The 24,437-nt window shown below is 40.5% G+C and overlaps 1 protein-coding gene across 5 annotated transcripts; it reads right to left on the bottom strand.

Annotated features, from left to right (window-relative positions):
• Positions 1–285: 285 nt before the first annotated feature.
• LOC134881577 (coiled-coil domain-containing protein 136-like) lies at positions 286–24,291 on the bottom strand. Of its 5 annotated transcripts, none has more exons than XM_063909048.1 (10): positions 24,116–24,291; positions 22,864–22,999; positions 14,485–14,787; positions 11,018–11,092; positions 9,977–10,279; positions 7,940–8,057; positions 6,654–6,930; positions 5,872–6,003; positions 4,116–4,228; positions 286–2,590 (listed from the first exon to the last, which is right to left on the bottom strand). In XM_063909048.1, the coding sequence occupies exons 2-10, from the start codon at positions 22,913–22,915 to the stop codon at positions 2,578–2,580; spliced, it is 1,386 nt and encodes a 461-aa protein (XP_063765118.1). In that variant the 5' UTR covers positions 22,916–22,999; positions 24,116–24,291; the 3' UTR covers positions 286–2,577. The 5 variants fall into 5 exon arrangements, 4 of the variants coding, with proteins under 4 accessions (XP_063765118.1, XP_063765100.1, XP_063765109.1 ...); XM_063909030.1 differs by lacking the exon at positions 24,116–24,291 and adding an exon at positions 23,829–24,104; XM_063909039.1 differs by lacking the exon at positions 24,116–24,291 and adding an exon at positions 23,118–23,754.
• Between the last annotated feature and the right edge of the window lie 146 nt (positions 24,292–24,437).

The raw sequence follows: 24,437 nt of genomic DNA, 5'->3' as shown, positions 1-24,437 counted from the left end.
TGGCAATGGAGTAATGAGTGTAGATTACGGGCCCCATCGACAACGTTTACACACCAGTTCCTGCCATCTGTAAGGAGACCATGTCTATGAGCTTATGTCACGTCTCTGCAGTGAAGGTTATTAATATCCATACAACCCGTGAAATGTAATCCCAGCAGAGAGATGGTTGTCACTCAGGTTGACTGGTAGTGACTTCATGAATGAGACTCCGAAATATCCTTAACTCTCAAACTGTGACAGACGGTGAGGCCACCATCCAAGAAAAGAAAAGACTCAGACATCACGTGGGGGGGGTTATATTTATTTTCTTAAGTCATTACAGTACAAAATAGACCTCGATGTAACAAAATAGCCACAAACTATATCGAAAACAACAATATGTAAAGCAACAAGCTGAGAAACACAGTGCAATATAGAAGCTTGTGAAACTTTGAGAAAGATAATATTCAGGAAATCATGAGAATAATAATCTATAGTAACAACATTCATATGTATCATTGCAGTCAATGGGAATTTCATTTCTATTGCAAACTGATTTATATTTAATAGACAGTGAAGCATTTGCAGTCCAGTGGCTCATCATTACCTTTGTTCATTGTTCTTAATAGAAATGCAATTGCTCAGCCATTGCTTATCAGGAGTTTGTTTAATGACCAATGTGTCAGCAAAGTCTTTTAATTCAATTCTGAATTAAATTGGTCTTTCTAGCAACTAGGGTCAAATGCAATTTAAATGCATGCAATGACTACACAACCTTTGAACAAAGAGGTCCTGAAAAAGATTAGCAATGAGAGCAGCTCTGAATAACGTCACCATAAATAAACATTTACACAGCTTATAATTTGGCTATCAAATATACGATGCTCTTTCAAAATAGAATAGACTTTCTACAAAGCGAGTACAAATGGATTTAAGAAATATCTCTCCCATAGTACATTATGTCTTAACTATTTACATGAAATACAAAGTAACATACATTATATATTGTGCTTCTAAATGTTTTCTGGCATGCTTTTTTAAAATCTTAGTTATTGTCACCTACAAAAAAGAAAGTTTTACAAATGTAAACAATAATCAAAGTCCTTGCACATTTACATATCTATGTTTTGTATTGACTGCTCAAACAAACGTGTCCTGACAACTTCCTATTTAAATATTTTGGAACCAAATTAATTGTTGAAATGCCCTCACAACTAACACCAATATTTCACCTCAGTCACATCAGTCGATCAATTTAAGTGCGACTCAATTTCCACACGTGTTTGTCTACATAAAGTGTGTCATCAGTAAACAAGGAGATGCTGGCAGACATCTTTTTACACTGAGTACCTTGAAGAACCTGCGAACACCATAAATCTAAATAACAATTCACTAGCCATTTCCATGCAGGAAAAGAGGAGGAAGAGGAAAAAAAGCTTAATTCTCCACATTGTAATTATAGAAAATGTAACAATATTATAGCTTGTTCCTCCTTAAATTCGCTCCCAAAGTTGCTGAGATATCTTTTACAGCACATAAAAAAACATCAGCGAACATTTCGTAAGTCTAACAATGTAGCTGTGAGTGTAAGATAACTGAAATTCAAATCAAGCTGTGGGCAGGTGAGGTGAATCAGAAACCCTCGCAGACTTTTTGGCGTCTCGGTTAAATTGATTAGTAAATAGGAAAGTGGGAGTTGATTCATTTCATAGTCAGACACAAGACAGGAAGTGACTGAACCTGGAGCAATAAGCATAACAATGATGTGAAGAAGAGCTCACTGCACTGGACTTGGATTGAAAGTTGTTTACCTAGCCATTATCTCTTTGTAACAGCATATCATTTGTGTTAGCAATGGAAAGACATCAATTTGATATTCCAAAGTTAAGTTTGGCAGAATAGTTGGTAATGGTGGGATGTTGTTAATTCATGCAGATTTGGCGAAATTCAATCCCGATGTAGGATTTATTCAAAGGAATGCAACAAGTATTCACACAAACTGTCAAATTGCTCTTACTATCAACATTTTAAGAGCATATGTACATTTCAGGGATTTCAGTGCATCCAATGCCCAGAATCCATGTTCCTCATTATTATCAGAGACATCTATGAACAATATCCAAACAAAGAAATAAATTAATAATGGATAAATAAACCAAAAACCACTTGGTGCACATCAAAACCCAAACCTTGATTTGTATCACATTGTTAGCTAAAAGGAGAGAAACATAATATTCACAGACACAGAGGAGGAGAGACACGGCACTAGCATAACATTTAGTGGAGTGAGATCATTCCTCATGTTGGCTCTCTGCAGGTAAAGTCTTCATCGTCCTCAATCTCAAATGTGATTGCATCGTTCTCAGTGCATGTACCTTCCTATTAGCGACAACATTTTCTACTACACTGCTGTCAGCTCACTTTTAGAGAATTCCAGTTCAGTCTACAGAGGCGGCAGGAGAGACCTGGTCTGAAGCAGACGTGTGTCCCTGTGCAGATGTTGCCCATCCAATCAACATCGGACGAGAGCTCTCAACAAGCTAGTCATCAGCAGCAGCACTGCTGTGGCTGCAGTGATAGTCAAAATGGAGTTCCAACCTACCTCACTCCCCTGAAGGAAGACAGGAAAATAGTGGTGTTAAGAGTCAGCAGAGGCTATTCCTCAGGCACAGATAAAATGTATTAGGCTAAGGATTAGTTTAGTATTTTGGGAAATATGCTGATTGAATTTTGTACGGAGTCAGATTAGAAACATTTTACCATTCTCCTTTGGAGCTGCATGGTGACAGGAGGGGATTAACTTAGTTAACATACAAACTGAAGCAATGGGAAACAGGTAGCCTAGCTCCCTCTGAAAATCAAAAATACATGTCCTCCTACAAGCATCTCTAAAGCTTGATATAACATGATGTTTCCTGTTTGTTGAATCCACACACAAATATACTTATAAAATAAAATAGATTGTGGTTAAAGTAATATCACTAACCAAGTTTATCCGTCCGCCCAAATGCTGTCTTGATTGATTGTGGTGATACCAAACACTAGGGAGTTACAGTCCCCGGCACACAATTTACGGCTCTTAGCGCCCCAAAGACCACAAATTGTTGTTTTTATATTTGTTTTGTTGTACAAATTAAACCAACAACATACAATGTTGTAATTAGTGAGCTTCAGATGTGCTGGTATTTTAGAATTTTGGTTTCCGCTTCGTCATGCCTTCATGATAAACTAATCTAATCCAAAACCTTACTTGGTATCCATTCATAACCACAAAATCTACATTCACTTTTACAATTCAATTTTACAGCCTAATAGGCTTTGTTTACCTTTCTTTTTAAAATCATCATCAAAATGGAAGTTTTGTGTTTATAAAGATTTGTTGGGCCAATATTTTAATTTAAAAAAAGGTCAAATTTAAAATATTCGCATCTAATTCCTGACAAATCAGCACATTTACCAAACAAGTCAAACTATTCCTGTAAATGACTTATTCAGCACCATTTAAAGGGAAAAAAAATAGTTTTAATTTGCCAAACTGCCTACCCGTCCCACGTCCATCTTCCATACATTTTTTTATAATATCTACCCACATTCATGTAAGATTTCCATGGCAAATCTGGCATTTTTTCAGTTTAGACCCTCCCCAAACCAACCACCACTTTAAATGATTCGGAAGCAATGATTAACACTAAAGGGTCAGTTCACCACAGTAACACAAAACCCTATTTCCTCACTTAAGTCTGGCAGTATTGAGCCATGCAGATGCCATGCTCAGGTTTTGAGATGTTTTTCCTACAACCCAAATACAAGGCAAGTGAATTAAAAAAATATATGAATCCAGAAATATGTCTTTTCAGAAAGTGTCCTGATTATTCTGGATACTTCCCAGAATGCACTATGTTTCTACAGTATAGTGTCTTACTGACAGTTTCTGTGAATAATCCAGAGTAAACAGGAACAACATTATTTCCACTTATTGTTTTCAGGTCAAACAGATATCTCAAAACCTGAGCAAATAGAAGCAAAACTATCTGCATAGCAAGATAAGGCATGCCAGAAACTGTGTTTTTATGTTATCAGTGTGTAAGAGCAAGACTTAGCATAACGCATCAGATAGAGATAAGCTCCTCCCATACCTTGCCCTCTGGGACGCCAGCTCCGACAACCAGCACCAGACCACAGCCAATATTACAATCATTCCTATGAAGGGGATGGAGAGAACAGGGTGCTCAGACGGATGGATGAATCTCTGAGGAGGGAACAAAAACAAACACAATACGATGGGAATGAAGGGAATGAATGGATGGATGGATAGAAGTATCCAAATAAAACAAACACAGATAAAAAGTGTGTGACAACAAAACAAATGGACCACCACAACAAGTCTCTCTATTTAAAAGTGAGACACGGTCTATGACTGTGATATAAAAGGGAGGAGGGAAGGGGTTGTGATGGAGCGATTCACATTTGCTGTAAATAAACAAAGCATATCTTTAAGGTGACATACACATCTTCAACTCAGTGTGATTATGTGCGAGCAGTGCTGTGTGGCTTTTATTGGCAGCGTGTGATGTAATGGTGACAAAGAAAGAAAGACATACAGCATGAATGTTGTGACTAGCTTATGGTGGTGTTTTGTGTCTCTCTATCCTCATCTCTTTAGTTTGTTTTGATGTTTTGCTCATTTGTGATCGTACAGGCTGAGAGGTCATGGACATTCATAGAACAAGGACAGTATCAGCGACAGGCACGGGTAGACAGTTTGACGCAACGCACACATCTCATTAGGCTGATGGAGACAAAACACAGAGTGTAAGCACGGTTTGTTTCTCATAAAACATAAAGGACCATACTACAGTACACTATTTAACATTTCTTTGAACCACTAGTTTTGTTCCTTTGTTTGTTTTTAAAGTATTTTTGTCCTTTCCTATAAAAACTGTATGAAAATCAACTTGCAGAAAGTCTGTCTTTGTTTTGTAGTGCAGTTAAATCCCCAGATTGTCCTCGGGTCTGAAAATCGAACAGTCACACTGTGCTGCGATCGCAAAATAAGTCAAACCCAGAGGACAAACAAAATGCAAAGATGGTTAAGATAATGTGGTTAAAACGGTTCAAATTAACAGTTTAGTTTTTCCCATGAGCATTTGAGAACAAATGAAAACGATCCATCCTTTCAAACACTCATTATGCAACACATGATAGTGTGACTTTGACTAGAGTAAAACAAAAGAAATGGTATTGTTAGAACAACCTATTTCATTTTACTGCAAGTTTACTTTCACACAGCACCTTATTATAACGAATAAATCAGGTCTTAATAAAGTATAACATCAATCTCAACTGTCCTTTCATTACTTTTTCCAAATTGAAAAATATGAGACACTTCAAAAAGTTTCAGTAAAATAGGCATTCTCTTGCCGGTTTGGTATTTTTGTCTGAGTATTCAAGCATAACTTTCACACAGAAGTTTGAACACAGACACAGCAGGGGGGACATTCCCCAGTCCAATGCACACAGTAAATACTGATATGGGCTGAGAGGCCTGGTCAGTTCATATCAAAACAGATTTTTACACTATGAGACATATAAAGGGGCTCAACAGACACAGGGTACAGTAGGTGTGATGTGAGGCATGTTTGTTGACAGAGTGAGTGCCAAGAAAAAGCATTTATTTAATTGTGTTGTCATCATGGCTTGTAATCTCAAAACTACTTCTAGAATATTTTTAATTTAATTTAACATTTAAAGACAACAAAACCTGCACTGCAGATGCAAAGCTAAACCACAAAAAGTGACATAAATAACAAACTGTATTCATAGCATTTACATCAGTTTGCCTACTTCTGCTACCTACTGAATGTTATTGTATTATTCATGTAAGCCCCTCACCTGAGCCCCTCCTGACAGCTTCTGCAGCTCTGCCTTGCAGCGCTGCAGCTCCTCCTCCAGCTCGGCGCGCTCCCTCTGACTGCTGTCATAAAGAACCTGCAGCTCCTGCAGCTCCGTCTTCAGGCCGTCACACTGAGGACAAAAAGGTCACACTCTCAGGCGTTTCCCTGCAGCAGGGGACTGACTGACTGCATGTATTAAGAGGAGACGTTACAGGTAAAAATATTACTTATAGATACCACCATGCAAGTTCCCCAGTTGATGACAGTTAATTCATTCATTTTTGTATGACTGGTGTTTTGAAATGTAAACTTTAAATATTAGATTTTGGCATTTTCTTTATTATTTTAATATAATATAATTATAATAAATAATTTCCAAATCATAAATCTGAACATTGAATCCAGTCAGGGTAAATGTTATTCTTTCAATCTGTTGTCGGTATAAGAGTCATGTTTTTAAAGAGATTTTTTTTTAATCTGGTTGTATCACTCCACAAGTCAAAAAAGCCATAAAAAAAACATCTATTTTCGCTAGGTTTTCAGACATAAAATGTTATATAAATCAGGGTATGAATGATTTATGACTATAACCCTCTGTAAAATCCTTCAGAAGATAGATGGGAATAAAACTTGAAAGTCTGGAGTATATAAGCGCTGCTGCAGTGGAGATTTCTTGCTCAGAGCAAGAGCAGAAAACAAAAACATTTTTTCTCCTGTAATGTCTGACCAACATCTGTCCATGTTTTATTCATATTGCGATTAACTCCCAGGGTGCCATACCTCTCTCTGGACCTGGGAGGCCTTTTCCTCCGCCTGTTTGAGCTGCTCCCTCAGGGAGAAGATTTCCCCGATGCCCCCGTTCCAGCTGCTTGGTGTTGCGGGCTTCCCATCAAAAGAAATGTTCTTCTGGATGGAGGCGTCCACCAGGTGACAGTTCCCAGACTGGGCCATGGTCATGTAACTCTCTGTCATGACCTCATCGCAGCCAGTTCCCATATCCTTCCCCTCTGAGCCCTCCTCTCCATCTTCCTCCTTCAGTGACAGGTAGACGCTGGAGCTGGAGGAAAAGGAGTAATGGTGACCACAATACACATTTAATTGCAGCTGAAAAGGCCTAAAGCTAAAAAATGGGCTCCAAATAGGCCGATCCTTTCCCCAATGTTTTTTCCAGCAATTCTTTTGTGAGAGCTTGTGGAGAATTTGTGTTGTCACATTTCATATGCAGGGATTTCCTCATGGCGTACACAACATCTGATAACTGATTGAGACATTATGTTTTTAGCCAGCCTTGTAATAGTGCTTCAACTAAAGAATATTGTAATTTTAGATCAATCAAATGATTGCTTCCTTTGTTATCAGTTAATTGTGTAGTCTGTTAAATGTCACAAAAGGCCCACCACAAAAATAATTGCTTATTTTGCCTGACCAACAGTCCAAAACCAAAACACACTTATTTAATTAAATTCAAAAAGATGCAAAACAGATAATAGCGGAGCTGGTTTGGCATTTTTGATTTGCGAAATTTAAATTGAATAATCATCATATTAATTGATATATTCTGGTCATGGTGCTGACATCAATGAAATAAGAACTCATTTTATAATTTATTTTGAGGGTTATTTCTCTATGTCGTATATATTTTCTCCACTAAGTAACATATGTTTTGGAAAGCACTACAAATAAAGTTATAAATTGCCTTTTATTTATCAGGATATCTCTATCAGCAGATGCCCAGTTTCCCATCTGCTGAGGAAAATCGTGTGAGGCGCTAAAAAAAATACGGCAGCTGCTGCATAGATAGTGTGAAGAAATTGTTTTTAAGGTCAAGAATTAACTTTCAATTTCCAAATTGTTGTCCATTATCTTTCCATCAATCTACTTATCATTTAATAAATGTGTGTTTAATCCCTCGTATGATGTTACAGTTGTACTGCAGCGATTAAACAGGTGGCGAGTCCTTTCTAAATGAGACGTGGCGTGAATGACGAGGGTAATATTCCAGAGGGATCCCCTTCCAGCTGATGCAGGAAGCACAGCTGATGAGTGAGCAGCCGTCGACCTCTCACCATGTCCTCTGTCTCTGCAGCAGCTGCAGCCTCTCAGTGAGACGCCTGTTGTCCTCCTTCAGGGTCTGACACTCCTCCCTCAGTGTACGGCACTCCTCCTTCAGCAGATCCACGTCACCTGGCAGGACAGAGAGGTCAGACAGAAAAATTGTTAAATGGATTGTGTTTATATATCCCTTTGTCCCTTTTTTGTCAGCATTCAGATACATTCAAACAGCGACTGCCATACAAGGTGCCACCTGCTCAGGGAGACTAACATTCACACACATTCACACATCGTTGGCCCTGCCATCAGGAGCAACTCGGGGTTAAGTGTCTTGCTGAAGGAAACATCGATGTGTTGACTGCAGGGTCTGGGGATCGAACCACCAACCTTTAGATTGATGGATGACTACACTATACCTCCCGAGGCAGATAAGGTGAGCTCATCTTTAATGTTACTGATAACATAATTACAACATCTAAAGAGCATACTAAAGGAACTGTTTATAATAACCATCATTGAGCGGTTGAGTAAAAGATGGTCAACCTTAAGCTAATTGTTTTTTTTACTGTTAACAAATAATAAAATGTTAATGTATTATTACTAATGCAATAGTTACACAAAACAAAAGATGTCCCAGGTACTGATTCTTAAAATGGTGTGAAGCGTTAAAATTTGTTTTATAGTAAATGACTAAAGGCATTTTTGGGTGACCACTATAGTGTTGCATCTAAAGATTATTATTCCTTGTTAAATGGTGTGGTCCATCCATTTTTGTAATGCATTAAGAAATACTCAATATAGTATTGTGATCTTCTCTTTTCTATGATAGTCTTATCCAAACTAATGATGAAACAATATAAATTGTAGCATTCTGATTAAGTAATTAAAACAAATTATCAGTTTATTGTTTGTTAACTTTAATATAACTTAACTAAAGCCTGATTATCTATCAACTACCCTTTTTCTTAGCACTAATATGAATTTGTCCAGAGTTCAATATGAAGATTGATGTCACCCTAATGCTACTCAGTAAAGGTGCACCAATTGCTAGTTAGCTTATTTTAGCTTAGCATAAAGACTGAAAACAGGGGGAAGCAGCAAGCCCGGCTCTGTTCCACTGTAACCAAATCTGCCCAATAGCACTTGTATCGCTCGATATTAAATATCGCATCTTATTTGTTTCATCCAAACAAAAGGGAAAATGCTAAAACATCAATGTGACGTTTTATACAGGGGTTATGTGCTGGACTGTGGCTTGACTGTTGCTTGGTTGCCAGGGAACGAGGGTAAAATCCAGGAAGTTACCGGTCCTTCTCACCACTTCGTGCCATCAAGAAACCATATAAGCGTGTTTGTTCAAATGTCAAAAACTACTCCTTTAAAACTATTGGCCAATGTGAGTTATATTTCACTTCAATATTAATGACATTCTGTCTGATGTTTACATGAAACAGCCCAACATGAAATATTGTGAGCTCCCCCCTGAGACTGCAGAGCCCAGCGATGATATCATGTGTTCGAAGAGTGTGTCCCTCCCGCTCGTGACTTCATGTCCCTGGTATTTTAAATGCACACACACACTCACACGTACACACTCAGACACCACTCCCCTTGCAGCACTCAGCATCACATTTGCAATATTTATTAAACCCCTCAAATGATTAATGTGCTTGACTGCAGGGTGCTAAGCTGATGTGAGAGTTGGAAAAAGAACATCTATAACACCCTGCTCTGTTTCCATAATATGAGGCACAACGACTGATCGTGGACTATTTGTTCAAGTAGAGGGTTTGATAAATCTCTCCGACTGATGGCTTTTTACATGAGGTGTGAAGCTGAAGTGTCAAAACGGGACTTGTTTAATCTTATCTATTATGTACTGTAAGTAAAACAATGTTGTAAAGGAGGAGAAGGTTTGTGTGAAAACTACCAAAACCACCTCCACCCTCTGTCTTCCACCTTCCTCTCTTGCATCCATCCCTACTTATCTTCTTTGTGTGTTTTCTCTTTTATTACTAAACTGATCCCTCCCATCGGTGCTCCTCCCTCACCCTCTCTCCTCTCGGCCACCCTGCGCTGGCTCTTCATGCTGATCTCAGCCCTCAGTGTGGTGATCTCCAACTCGTACTCCTGCGTCTCCTCGCTGAGGCGCTGTAGCTCTGCCCGCCGGCGACAGAGCTCCTCCTGCAGCGAAGCTATGTCGTTCTCTCTCTCCGCGGCCGCCTCCTCTGCTGTCTGCTGGAGCAGGATCACCTCCTCCTGAGCAACTCGCAGCTCCTCCTGGGCCTCAGCCAGCTCGCTCTCCTTCTCCTCCTCCAGGCTGTCCATCTCCTCCTGCACAGAGCGCAGCTGGGCTGTGAGGAGAGGAGGAGAAGGAGAGTGTTGTTTTATGGGGGATGTGTAGGTGGGACTGCGGCATTACTATAGATTTATATATTTGTGTGTGTGTGTGTGTGTGTGTGTGTGTGTGTGTGTGTGTGTGTGTGTGTGTGTGTGTGTGTGTGTGTGTGTGTGTGTGTGTGTGTGTGTGTGTGTGTGTGTGTGTGTGTGTGTGTGTGTGTGTGTGTGTGTGTGTGTGTACTGTATGAAAGTGGAGCTGATGTAACTGATGGCAACAGCTTTTTCTCAGGGTGATGTGTTCGGATTATATGTTTAGTATTTCAGGAAAGGATATATTCTCTACTTCTCACAAAGACAATATGAAGACAAAAAAAACACTTTGACAATAAAACCCTCAATAACTCCAAAGACATAATTATTGTACGCATGCAAATGCTTCATTACATAGTTTGGTATTCCCCCAACTGACTGAAAATGAAAGCTTTAGAAACGCCTAATATAAAAAAAATGTCACATATTTATTAAGTACTCTCTGTCTGAGACTATTCAATAGAGAACTAGTGGGATACTAAGAAGTATTACAGTGACATACAAAATGTTAATTAAGGCTAACAAATTGTTCCACACAGTAAAATCAGCATGACTTGCAAAATGCAATATCTGTATTTGATTTTGACAGATTCTGTTTTTTAGTCCTAGTTTTTGTCTGGGTTTATTTAAAGCACAGAGCTGACATGTTCTTTTTTTGATACCTTGCAAATTCTGGATCTGGCGAGTGAAGGCTTCAGCCTGATGGGCACTGGCCAGACGCTCATCCTCCAACAGACCTGTCGGAAAGGTGAAGTGAGCGGAGGAGTGGAGGGGAGGATTTGGAGAAAGATAAGAACAAAATGTCAGTTCAGCAGCCAAAGAAAAAGATGACATCTTGATAAGCTCTTCAACCTTGAGGCATGTAGGAATGACACAAGCAGATCTGTGTATGCCAGTGTGTTGAATACACTTGAGCCTGACCAGCAGTTTTGAATGAGATTATTTAAGATATTCACATTTTAAAGTAAACCTTTTTTTTTCAAATCAGGTCAACAAAAGAAATAAAGCTGATTATTGTTGGCTGTGCTTTCGGTTTTCCTGCTATTTTTCTCTTTCTGTTTCATTTGGTCCCTGTTATGCCAAGTCATTTCTCTAGCATGCTTTGGCCAGATCTAAATATAGTTTTAATAACAACAACAACTTCTACTTGAATACAGAGGACCTTCAATTGAGCCTGTATATTCTTAAAGGATCAATTAATAGAAAGTTACCAAATAAAACAACCTTGAGCGGTATTCAGCCATATACATATATATATATATATATATATATACATATATGTAATATATATATATATATATATATATAAATATATATATATATTATATATATATATATATATAATTTATATGTATATATATATATATGTATGTATATATATAAATATACACATATATATATATATATATAAATATATATGATGATTTAGCCCCGGAACGTCTTCCCTCGGTGGCAAGTATGTTAAGTTTTGTTTGTGTCACTCATTTAGCTTTTTTAAGTGTTTCCTGTTTTATTTTGTTAGTCATCTCCTCTTGTTACAGATAACTTAACTTGCTTCCTTGTGTGTTTTCCCTCCAGATTTTGTCTGCCTGGCCCCTAATTAGTTTCACCTGTCCCCTGTTAGCCCTGCAGTCCCCAGACCGCCTGCTCATCTGTTCCCATCTCCACATTACTCTTTCACAATTTATACAAGCCTAGCTCCTTTGTTCTTTGTCAGTTGCTGTATTGGGTTTTGTTTACCTGTTACCTGCCTGCAATTGGACTCTTATCTGTAAGCGATAAATCATTGAACTGCTGCAGGCAGCCTGCTTTGTGTCTGTGTTTGGGTCCTTCCTGACAGTTGTGCTCCACAAATTGTGAAAGACTAATGGGGAAGTGGGAGCAGGTGAGCAGGAGGGCTGGTGACTGCAGGGCTAACGAGCGGCAGGTGAAACTAATCAGGGCAGAAAAGAAAACCGGCGGGAAAACACACAAGGCTGGAAGGGATCTGAAACACAAGCAGAGGTGTGTAAAATAAAATGCTAAACACTAATGAGTGACATACAAAACAAAACAAGGCCAGGGCAGATAATGAAACTATCAACAATTGTCATGGGCATTATCGAGTAAGTGACACTGTTTCTAGAAAGACTGTTTCTCCATCATATTGTTGTTGTGGGGGCAGAAAAGAAAGGGAGAAAATGCTGTAAGGCTATACACCATACCACTAGAGGTAAATAATGAAATATAGTTTAAAAATACAGCAGGGAGTGAAGTTTGCTGCACTTTTCCTGAAGTAACTCAATATTCAGCCAGAATATTCTGCTTTACATTTTTCTACTGCTGGATATAATGTCATTCCCACTCAGAGTTTCTCATTTCCAGTCCTGTCCCCTGGTGAGTGTAGCATGATTTGCAGCTTGTATTAACAATCCTCTATAGACCCTTGATTTTTCCTTCATCTCACCTTACATCATTCTCAAACCATGCACACTCAGGAACCCCACCAGAGCCCCTACCCCCACCCCAACAGCTGCCAGCATTGGGACAGCTGACTGTCCTCAGATGGAGTTTACCAAAAGTGTTTCCTCGATGTGATTTAGGACACCCAGTCTGGAAGCCTCCCTCAGCATGAACACAGTTGTCTGAGGAATGCCTCTACCGCTGCCAAACAAACAACTGAGCTCACTGCGTCTTTTAGTGTGACACAGTCATATACACACACACACAGACACACACACACACACACACACACACACACACACACACACACACACACACACACACATATACACACACATACACTGAGCTCACTAGCCCATACCCAAGGCCTTACTCACTGCTCGTGTCCCTGAACATTAAGCTCATCATTTCTAAGCTATGATGTGATGCTCCATTTAGCGCCTATGAGGAACTGACCGTGTCAGTGACCACATATAAACATTACGCTTCTACATGTTCAACTAGATTGTGTTGAACCGGAGACGTCGGGGTTGGAAAGTTAAGCTGTCCAGGTAGAGAAAGAGGTTTTCTTCTGTGCTGTGAAAAACTGATCCAATGTAAACTATCACTGAGATGGAAAAGTGCAATGTTCATTTTATTTTTACTGCAGTATTGATTAAATATGGAATCTATAATCATAACATCTTACTACATAAATTAAGCTGATTTATAGAGGGAAGACTCCAGATGGCAGAAGGCCCATAAATGTGAATGTTTGATTGCTCATTAAGTTTTAAGGTTTTCTTGTTTATTGACAATTCACTTGTGATGAAGGGAAATGAATGTGGATCTTAATCTCAGTGTGGTCCACTTTGTGTTTATGGTTTAACATTTCACACATGACCTCCATTGTAGAGATGCAGGAAACGCAAATGCAGAAAGATGGTGATCAGTTGAAGTGACACAAGGCGATTAGAAAGCACTCGAAGACTAAGATTGAACATGATGGCAGCGTCACAAAATATTATCGAACGTAAACTGCAGATAAAGTAAGTGGTCAAGCTTTTACTATATATTATGAATGGTTACTATTAAAAGTAAACAAAATCACTTTATTTTCAAAATTGGTTTAGAAAAAAAACGTGCCCCTTTTATAGCGTGGCTTATCAACTTTGTGTTCAACCTGTCACTGACTTACCCACCATGTGAATGCACACACACCATTAAGCTGCTGCTTGCTTTCCATTGAGCCTGTGTTTATACTACGAACTCACTATGCAGATGGCATTGAATTGCCTCCATATAAATAAAGGTTAAAGGGGATTCCAGTTGTGGATAATTGTGACATAGACATCTCCCATGCAGTTCTCTACAAATGGTAACGGGACTATTTAATGTTACATTGTTTTAACATTTTTCAAACGTATTTCTTCAAAGCTTTGGCTGTTATTGTTTTCCAAATGTGCTTTTCTTGAATCTCTGTAGCTGGAAGGAGATGTAAATGTTTGGGCTGAAACGACAGTATTTAGGTTATGTGGAAGATGTTTGCATGCAGCTTAAGAGATCTTTATTTCAGGTCAGCTGGCTGTAAGTAAATAATGGATAAAAGATTGTGTTAGAGGACGATTAATGATTCAAGGCACTAAATAATGAAGTTATAGTGTAAAGGTAGAGCGGTGACAGTCATATTATGGGCTGGAGGTCTGACCTTGCAGCTCGTGGAAGCTCTCCTGGTGTTTGTTGGAGGTTTCTCTGGCGTCGTCCAGCTCCAGCAGCAGCTGCAGCACCTGGGCCCTCAGCTCCTCCAGCTCCTCCTCCTCCGTCAGGGGCTCCTGCTCCTTCTTCATCTTCTCCTCCCCTTCGCCTTCCTCCTCCTCCTTCAGTTTCTTCTCTTCGCCTTCCTGGTCCATCTCCTCCTTCTCGTTGTTCTCCTGCAGGATGCCTCTCTCCTTCGCTGTTATCTGGTTGTCCATGGTGGGGCTGCACTCTGCTTTCAGATCGCACAGGTCATCTGAGGAAAAGACGAGAGTGAAATTAGAAAGGGATTCGTGATATTAAAAGAGAGGGTGACAGGAAGAGAGATGACCAGGTGAAAAACCTCTTTGTCATCAACCTAAATTGATTCGAATACAGCATACGGTTTTCTTTTGGATCAACAGCACCATCTTGTGATCTTATCTTGCATTGAGTCTATTGTACACCAACTTCTTTTGCATTCAAATACCCCAAACAAACACACTATACACTATAATTTTATATAGAAAAAAAATAATTGACAACACTTCTTTCTGCTTCTGTTAATTAGAAAGGGATTAAAGGAAGTCCATTCACTCGAGGTATAATGCATCAAAATATAAATCTAATCTGTCTTGCTGGCAAAGTTTCTATATTCTGTTGATTTTATGTTAGACATTATTAATACATAAACCCTGTTCATGAAAACACATTACAGTTTTAAGACACATCTGTTTTACATTGCTTTATCCGCACATTTAAATGTCTGACCAGCAGGTGGAGCAAGTAAGCCGACACAATGCGAGAGAGAGAGAGGGGGGGGGGGGGGGGGCTGTATGCTGAAGCAATCACTATGACTCACCACTCAGCAATGCACCTCTAAGTCCATAATAACATCAGCTAGCACTCATAGTACGAGAGATGTGACAAAAACACGTTTCTCTCTTGTATCACACCGTGTCACATCTCATGGCTGTCTGCAGTTTTCTTTGTGTGGATTTTCCTTATCCGTGTCAACATCCTGGAAAGAGTCCACAAAGCCCAATGAAACATTATGATGTATACTCGATTTGACATGATTACAGCTGTTGCTTGCCAAGGCTGCAGAGATGAATGCAGAACAGGTCAGAAAACGAGAAGGGAAGGCATCGTTTACAGCACAACAGCATGCTGGTAAATTCTCATTAGACGAAGCAGAAGAGTCTTTTCCCATTAGTTCGATGAGATTTGCTACCAGGTGGGAAAGGCCAGAGCTAAATGCATATTATATTCACAGTGTCAGCTTGCTCTCAGATTCAGTTAAAGGTTAAAAGATCATTTGTGCCACAGTTACTGTCTCATCCCAGGACATTTTGCATCTCGCACTGGCCTGAGAACATTTCTCTCTTATTTCTCAATAACATGCCCTCTGGGGTCAAGTCCAATCTCAGAAATAAATTGATGTGCAGCATCACAACATTCATTCATTTCAAGTGGTCTCTGAACATTTACATTTCTACCGTAAGCAGTGTGTGGGAGGGAGAGGGGTGTATTGTTTGCCGTGAAGGGAATAAAGGGATGTGACAGGAAAAAAGTGCAGCAGGGGACACAGCAAAGCATTAACTAAAGATCTATCTAATTAGGAGTGATGCTCACCGGGGTAATCCTGGCTCAGGGGATGCTTCCATCTCTTGTGGTAATTATTTCTCTGCCTTGTTGTTCCCCTCGCGAGATGTAACTATTTCCACCACAACCCAGCATGTATTTTTCTAATCATATATATAGCACTAACAGCAGACTGCATCCTTCCTGTGTCATAATAGTCCTCATTTAAACAATGCAGCCCCCTAAGAGGCATGTGAGGAGGTTTCATGAGTGCTGGGCTATTTTGTCATTAAACTTTGATGCTGTTGTAATGAGTTACTCATAAAGAAAGGGAGCAAGAGAGAGGGGCCGGAGCTGCTTGTACAAAAGAGAGACAAAAAGCTCCCCACTGAGTATCACTCTCATCTGAATCTTTCAGGATGTAAAAAATTCAGAAAGCTGGCTCAAACGATTTTTCCTGTGTTTTAAATTGTGTAGATGTGGCATTTGGGCTGCCCTATAATGAGCACAAACTATAGCTGATTAGAAATAAACTGAAATACAGGTTATAGGCTAGTTTAGTTTTGACCCACTTTCTGTATAGCTGCTGCTGGATTGTTTTGGACATCTGTTAATATGACAGGCCACAAAGCACTTCTCTAGTTTCTTTAACTTCCTTTGATGTAAATGAATAAGCCTGTGCCTCTCAACATTGGATTCTGTGCCCATCATTAACTCTGTAAAACCTTCCTACAGAGCCATCTCTATCTGTCCAGTGTTCCTTCTTGGCAACTCCCATCAGTGTGTTTATCACTTCAGTCCTTAATGAAGCTTTATCTCCTCACCTTGTGAGTGTATGTCAAACACATTGTGCAGCAGAATCGTATGCAGTGACACCTGTGATCACTCCACAGCATACTTGGCTCAGTGCTGGTCTTTAGTCACGCAGGGATTGCATTAGCCATGGATGCTGCTTGAATACAAGAGCGAGGGAGGCATCTCAGGAGCAGAGTTACAGCTCCGGGCAGAGGATGGCTTTATCTGGTCTGCACATTCCTCCGTAATCACATTGCAGCCAAACACTTTGAGTGTGTCACTGCAAACATTGTGCCACTTTATAAAACAGACAACAAGCAGGGCTGTGTTATCCGTCAGCATTTCAGAAAAGATGTCCGAGATTAAATTTGAACAGTAACGTAGCAATACAAGGCCTTTGTTTTGCTTCTGATTTGGTGTTCAGAGATGAAGTGTATAGTGTAATGAAAATTGCACTTTGCGTAATTGAAGAGGACAGAGGATTGTACCCGCCAGCAGAGGCAAGCCTTTCTCCATAAAGCATTCAGTGTGACTCTGCTGTGAGACTTACAGTTCAGTGTATTAAACGGCCCCTTTTTAGGTTCATATTTGTATGTTGTGCCTCAACTGTGACATGTTTACATGCTATAATGTTCAAAATATGCTTTATTTTTCTCATACTGCCTGCAATAAATAGAGCCCAGTGTGCTCTGATGGGTCAGCTGACTCTGTTGTGATTAGTCAACCACTTAGCGATGTCTCTTCCCTTAGCCTATAACATACAATGTGTTGGAGCGATTTTAGCCTCTGCAGACCATTTACATGCACACAACCTTATAACACACTGCAGGAAAGAGAAAACCACCCAAAAGGCATAGTAGAGTAGATGGCAGTATACCAAACAAGGTATTTCTGAAAAAATAAATTGTCATTTAACCTGACATCATGATACTCGTTTTTTATACTTTATGCTTTATTTAATCAGGTGCTATGTCATTTCAAATGTCTTGATATATATCGCAATAAGGCTTCTCTATGTAACAAGTGGCTCTCTTCCTTCTCTGACTGCTGGTTATATTTTTCATTTCACTGTAGTGAGAGGAACATCTGGAGTCAAATCAGCTGTAAAAAGAGATGAAGGCTCACTGAAACAGGAGCTGGAGGCTGTGAGCAGGTGTAATGTGATGGTGCCTTGTGCCGAACCAAGCTTGAACATGTTAATGAGGAGAAAGATGGTGCTGGCAGTGTTATTGCTGTGTGTGTGTGTGTGTGTGTGTGTGTGTGTGTGTGTGTGTGTGTGTGTGTGTGTGTGTGTGTGTGTGTGTGTGTGTGTGTGTGTGTGTGTGTGTGTGTGTGTGTGTGTGTGTGTGTGTGTGTGTGTGTGTGTGTGTGTGTGTGTGTGTGTGTAGCTTTTTTGTGATTCTGTCTAGGGCTGCACAATAACTTGAAATTCTATTCTCGCATTTTGGACTAATGCAATACCCTAATCGAAGTAAGCGCAACATTTGCAAAACATATCTGAATGAAGTATTGTGGAGCCGACCTACAAATTATTCTACACATATATTAAAAAAACATTTTTGTTTTGTACAGATCCTCTTGAAAAAATCCCCTGATCATTTGCGTAATTTTTGATGATAATAATAATAACTGTTTCATTCCCTCTTACATCGCACATCATATCACGATAAAAACAAACTTCAAAATAAACACCAATAGTCATTTGTTCTATCTTGCAGCCCTAATTCTATGTATAAAATGTATACATGAGTGTGTAATTGTACTTATACCTGTTTGTACATGCACAATGGCGATATGCAGGCTTGTGTTTCATTGTGTTGTTTTATCTCTTAGACCCACTTGTGATGAGTCTATATGATCGCACGTGTTTAAGCTGCAGTCTGTGTATGTATGCCATGGATCTCTGCAGATGTGTAGGAGGCCATGCATAATGCACACCGCCCCAGCTTTGAAGCCAGCCCAGCACTATGATGCTAGCTTTTCCCCTGCACTGGCACACTTCCTCAGCAACACATCATTCGGGGAAGGGAGGGAGGAGTCGACAAATCACGGGGAGACTTTGCAAGAGCAAAATAGGAGCACAGGAGGAGAAGACAATCAGAGAGATGCAAGGAAGGCGGAGTTATGCAATGGCCTGGGAGATGCTCACTTCCTCATGAAACTAAAAGGAGTCAGGTGATGTATCACACTCGTTTATCTCTATGGTGACCTCTGCACGGCAACAACACGGGGATCCACCATCTGGAAAGTCACCTTGGCAATAAAGATGTTTTGTCCACACTTTTGCTTGGCATTTGTCTCCCAGCATTTTCCCCACAGAGAAGCCCAGGTGATCTTATCAGGTGTCCCTCCATAAAGCTCACGTAGTGAAGCCGGCATCATATGAGATTTTCTGACTTCAAACTGTGATACTCAACCGCTTCAGATGAAGAGTGAGCCACAGGGTTGGAGGTCTTTAATAAGGTCAATGTGAGTTTATCTCTTTCCCTCTTTCTCTCTGTAGTTTGAGCCTGAAACCTCCAGGGAAAGTGAGGAACAACAGCAGCCGAAGATGACAAGAAAAGAAACGGTATCATAAGCACCAAAGAGTAGGACTGACTATTTTAATGGAAAATCCATGTTTGCATTTTCAAAGGGAATAAGACAATGTGGGTCAACAGAATAGAGACATTGTAGAATAAGCTATAATTCGCCCTCATTAGATGAACATGCACAAAAGCGTGTCAGTGTGTAAATACTGCAGGTGATGTTACGTCATGGGAGTACGTGGTGGTGCACTGTTTGTGCCAAATGTGCTTTTTGTATAGCTTTTGCATTAAGGGATATGAAAGAGAACAACACATGAAAACTTACTTTTATTAATCCTTGTGGGGAAATTTGTGTTCTGCATTTGACCCATCCTAGTGTTAGGAGCAGTGGATATGTAAGGCACCCAGGTAGCAGTGTAGGGAACAGTGCCTTGCTCAGGGACACCACGGTAGCACTTGGCCTTTCGGGGGCTGGTGACCCTCCAGTTCCCAGGCCAACCCCCTAACCACTTTTAAATCACTTAAAGTGGCCCTGTTATTCTCATTTCCAGGTTCATACTTCTTTTTTGTCTCCATGCTTTAATGTTCAAAATAGTCTTTATTTTTTCTCATACTGCCTGTGCTGCACAGCACCTCTTTTCACCCTCTGTCTGGAACCAGAGCCCAGTCTGGTCTGATTGGTTAGCTGACTCTGTTGTGATTGGATAACCGCTTAGAGATGTCCAGCCCTTTAGCCTATCACGTACAATGTTTTGGAGCGATTTTAGCCTCTGCAGACCATTTACAATCATTAAAACCTACGTATATAGCCCACTACAGGAAAAGGAAACCCCCAAAAAGCATAGGGTTCCTTTAAATCGAGGAGGAAAGACGGGGCACCGCAGCTCATCATGTAGGAAATCAAAAAAGTATAAAGACTAATGGGGAGAGAGAGCGCAGTAATGATAGGTTGTCGATGCCAAGCATGTCTGCAAGGGGGGAAGAAAAGTTTTTTAAATCAATAGCATAAGCTGCAGGAAGGAGTTATGAGTTCATGAACCTTCTTTTTTCCCCTGAAAGTTTGAGGATCTGCTCCATTATGCAACTTACTGAGAAGTAAAAATCATGTGGCACACTCAATTATTTCAGGTACCTGCAGAGTGCATTGAAAGCTTGTTTTAAAAGGCACTAAAGTCTGATGGGATAGGATGGTGCAGGGCGGAGGAACCGGGATGCCTGAGGGTGGAAAAACATGCAAGATTTGTTTTCATTTGATTTGCAATATTAAACACTGATGTGAGAATCTCACATTGTTGTTTTTCTCAGAGGTCTTTGCAGCTCCCAGATCTACAAAGTTTGTCTACAGAAGCAACTTTGCTATTTATTAAATTTAAAGAGCTGAGAGAAATCCTGTTTTTCCAGCCTTTGGCAGTATTAATGCTTATGTGCATTTCACAAGGTGAGGGCACAACACTGGAGAGGAGTGAAGTGAAAAGTCGAAGAGGACAGGAGAGAAACGATGTGTGGGTTGAGGCACTGGCAGGTGCAAAGGTTTATGTCTCTATGCCTGTGTGTGCACGTGAGTGTGTTGGAGGGTGTGTGGGCGCTGAAGAGAGCAGAGGATTGCGATGGAAAGAGGGGGGAAGAGATATTGTGTAGGAAAGCAGAGGAGAGAGAAGGATGGAGAGATATATGCTTGGTGACTCGTGCAAGTGGGAGGAACAATATGGTGGCCGACGGTTGAGATCAGCTTCTAATGGTGTGTTATTGATCAGTGGGAGCATGTGTGTGTGTGTGTGTGTGTATGTGTGCGTGTGTGTGTAAAAGCATCTGTATTCCCTGTTGGTAAGTTTGGAAAGTGGTACAAAGCATTCATTTCAGGGTACTATGGTACAACGTCCCAGCAGGACTGAAAATGCATTTAAAATAAAAGTGTCAAACTGATAATTGACCTCATCCAGACAGATAAAATTCACTTTGCTCCATTAAAATTCCAGGGTCTATGTTATTCAAAAAGACATGAGTTTATACTTTCCATCGCCAAAATCAAATTTTCCTTTGCTGTATGTCTATCCTTATTATGATCAGGATTCACACTCCATTAAACCGCACACTTGCCATCACTAGATGCTGAATTTCCGGCTTTAAAAGCATGCCTCAGGCTGTGATGAAAGGAAAGTGGTCTCCAGAGTTAATAAGGCAGGAACAAGCTTGTTAGGGAAGAAGCTTTTCTCCTGAGAGAGCATCAACTGCTATGATGGTCAATACGCAAGCATCAGCATAATGTAATAAAAGGAAATTACACGCTAACAACAAAGCGGTGTAATAAGTCTACTGCTGACTCTGAAGAGCAGGGGGGCTTTGAGAGATAATCCGCTCCATGCTTGTTATTGAAAGTTCAGTTTCAGGACAGTACTACGCAGGAAGAGGAAGCAACATGGCGGGTGGTCAGACGGCTGTGACCTGTGGTTCTCTCTGTGCCCCTCCACACCGACAAACATCCTCCCAACTGGGGTGTCCCACAGAGAGCTGCTCTGTCTGCACGCCCATTCAAAACATGAAGAAAACACATCCTTCTTTCATGTTGTCGGACACATGAAAACATTCCACACGTTCTTAACTGATTCTGTGAAGATGAACTGTGCCCAGTGTCAGGCAACACATTCATAAAGTTACCAAACAAGCTTAGCAGCAGCTGTCAAACCCAACCATTATGCAAAGTGAGTCCGCCACAAGCTCAACCTTAGCATAAAAATAAGCTTAATGACATCCAGACTCCGTCAATTGTCATCACCATCAAGTTTCTTTAAAATAAAATACAATCATAACACATAATGGAGACGTGGAATGGGACACCCAAATAAGCTATAAGAAGCTTGAGAACCGGGGTCAAGACAATAAATATAAGTATTTACATTATATATCATTGATACAGAGAGAATTGAGTGAGTTCAAGTATTATTCACAAACATTACAACCGTAAAACATAACCTACACTCACCAAAAACCCTAAAAACCAAATTACTGTATACCCTAACTACTAAAGGATCTAACATATTTAATTCATCAGTCTCAGAATAACACATGCAGCCCTTCTAACACAACCTTAACTAACATGCCTCTGGTTGCCAGTCCTCTATAATTACCTGGCAGCACGTCGCCTCCATCAAATGTCCACAGATGCCACAGCTGACAGTATTGCCCAGTCAGTGTATCAGCTCGGGCACAGATCCTAATAAAGACAGTCTCCTATAATAGTGTCCCCACTTCCTACCAGCTGATCACCTCTCTGCAGCTCTTCGGCTCACACTATCCCTCGCTTTGGGAGTAAACACTCTTTCTCAGCAGAGATAAACATCGACCCCTCTACCTCTTCCTGCCTATCTGTAGTACGGACGCTAAAAATAGCCAAATCATTGCGATTAAACACACACATACACACACAGACAAAAAAAAGCTGCACAGACCTGTTGAGTCCAAAGCCTCCTCGATGAGTGGAGGTAAACGCAGTCCATCCATAGCCCCCTGAAGCTGCAGCAGAGAGGGGGAGACTCGGAGAGAGTGGGCGAGAGAGGGTCAAGAGGCTCCACACGCCCACCTCAGCTGCAGGGAGGGAGAGAGAGGGAGAAACACACGGAAAGTACTGAGCACTAGTACTCGCCACTCAAACACACATGCACGCTTAGATACACATATGGACACACACACAAAGAGGCTGTACCTCGGGAGAGTTTGGGAGGATCCGGGGAGCTGAAGGCTGAGCTCCGCAGCGTGGGAGAGATGCCGAGAGGGAAGAGGGGAGGAGCAGAGTGGGGGGGCGCTGTTTTCCAGACGGCAAGCACTCTCTCTTTCTCCCTCCCTCCCTCCCTCAATTTATTCCCTCTTTTCCCCCAGCTATTTTAAATACACAGTGTGGTAGAATGCAACCGAGACATGCATACTCAAGAACTGCACTTAGGTATCAATTTGAGGTACTTACACTTTACTTGAGTATTTCCGTTTTCTGTCAATTTATGCTTTTACTCCACTGCATCTCAGAGGGAAATACTGTACTTTCTACTCCACTTCATTTATTAGATATTTGAATTTACCTACTTTTTTACACAGGTAACATGATGTGTTTATAAGATGTATACACTACTAATCTACTCGGTAGGACCAACAGTATCCAAAATAGTTGATTTCCAGTGAATGGCAATGCATTCTGCTGCCAAATGCTACATTTGCTAAACATGTTTTCTAATGCAGATTCAATCTGGTTTCAGGTCAAGGTTTTGAATATATATAAATACAAACAGCTTTCAAGAAGAGCTGACTGGATCACAGCACCAAAACATTTCCAAACTCAGTCTTTGCTTCATAGCATTCATTCATCTGTGCTTTCTTGCACATGCACATGCACACACACTAACACACACATGCTTCCTCTTACCCTCATATAGGTTCAGCCTTGGCCCCTAAGCCAGATGAATTTACCTATAACGAGGTCCAGACAGGCTGTTGCTGTGGACAGCTACCACAGCAGATTACTGAACATTTCCCCTCCATTGTTCATTTCCTCCCCTGGCTGACTCTCTTTCTCTTTCTGTTTACTGCTTAGTTGCTCTTACACTATAGACAGCATCTCAAACACACACATACTCACATATATCTCTATTTTCATCACTTCCCTTCATACACACACACACACATCTCTTTCTGTATCTGACTGTCTCTCACCTCTTTCTCACTCTTTCTCAGTCGCTATCACATCTGGCAACTTCTGTGCAGAGCGTAAGGAGCCAGAATTGTGAGGTGTGCCGTGAAACACACTGAAAATATGTCAGCTTAGAGAGAGGAAAGGAGGGTCAGCCTTAACCGTTCGCTGGCCCACTAGGAGGATATTCCTATCACAGCACTGTCAAACAGCAGGAAGTGCACACAGAAGCATAAACATATAGGAACCTGCCGACATCTGAAAGAGGAAATGTATAAAAAAAAAACAGAAGTAAGTGCATCGGAAATAGAAAGAGTGTCTACATGTGGTTGTGAACAAGTAAAA

This window comes from Eleginops maclovinus, chromosome 2, assembly GCF_036324505.1.
Source record: "Eleginops maclovinus isolate JMC-PN-2008 ecotype Puerto Natales chromosome 2, JC_Emac_rtc_rv5, whole genome shotgun sequence".
Taxonomy (NCBI): domain Eukaryota; kingdom Metazoa; phylum Chordata; class Actinopteri; order Perciformes; family Eleginopidae; genus Eleginops; species Eleginops maclovinus.
The sequence above is the reverse complement of the archived record's forward strand: the minus strand, read 5'-3'. Positions and strand labels throughout refer to the sequence as shown.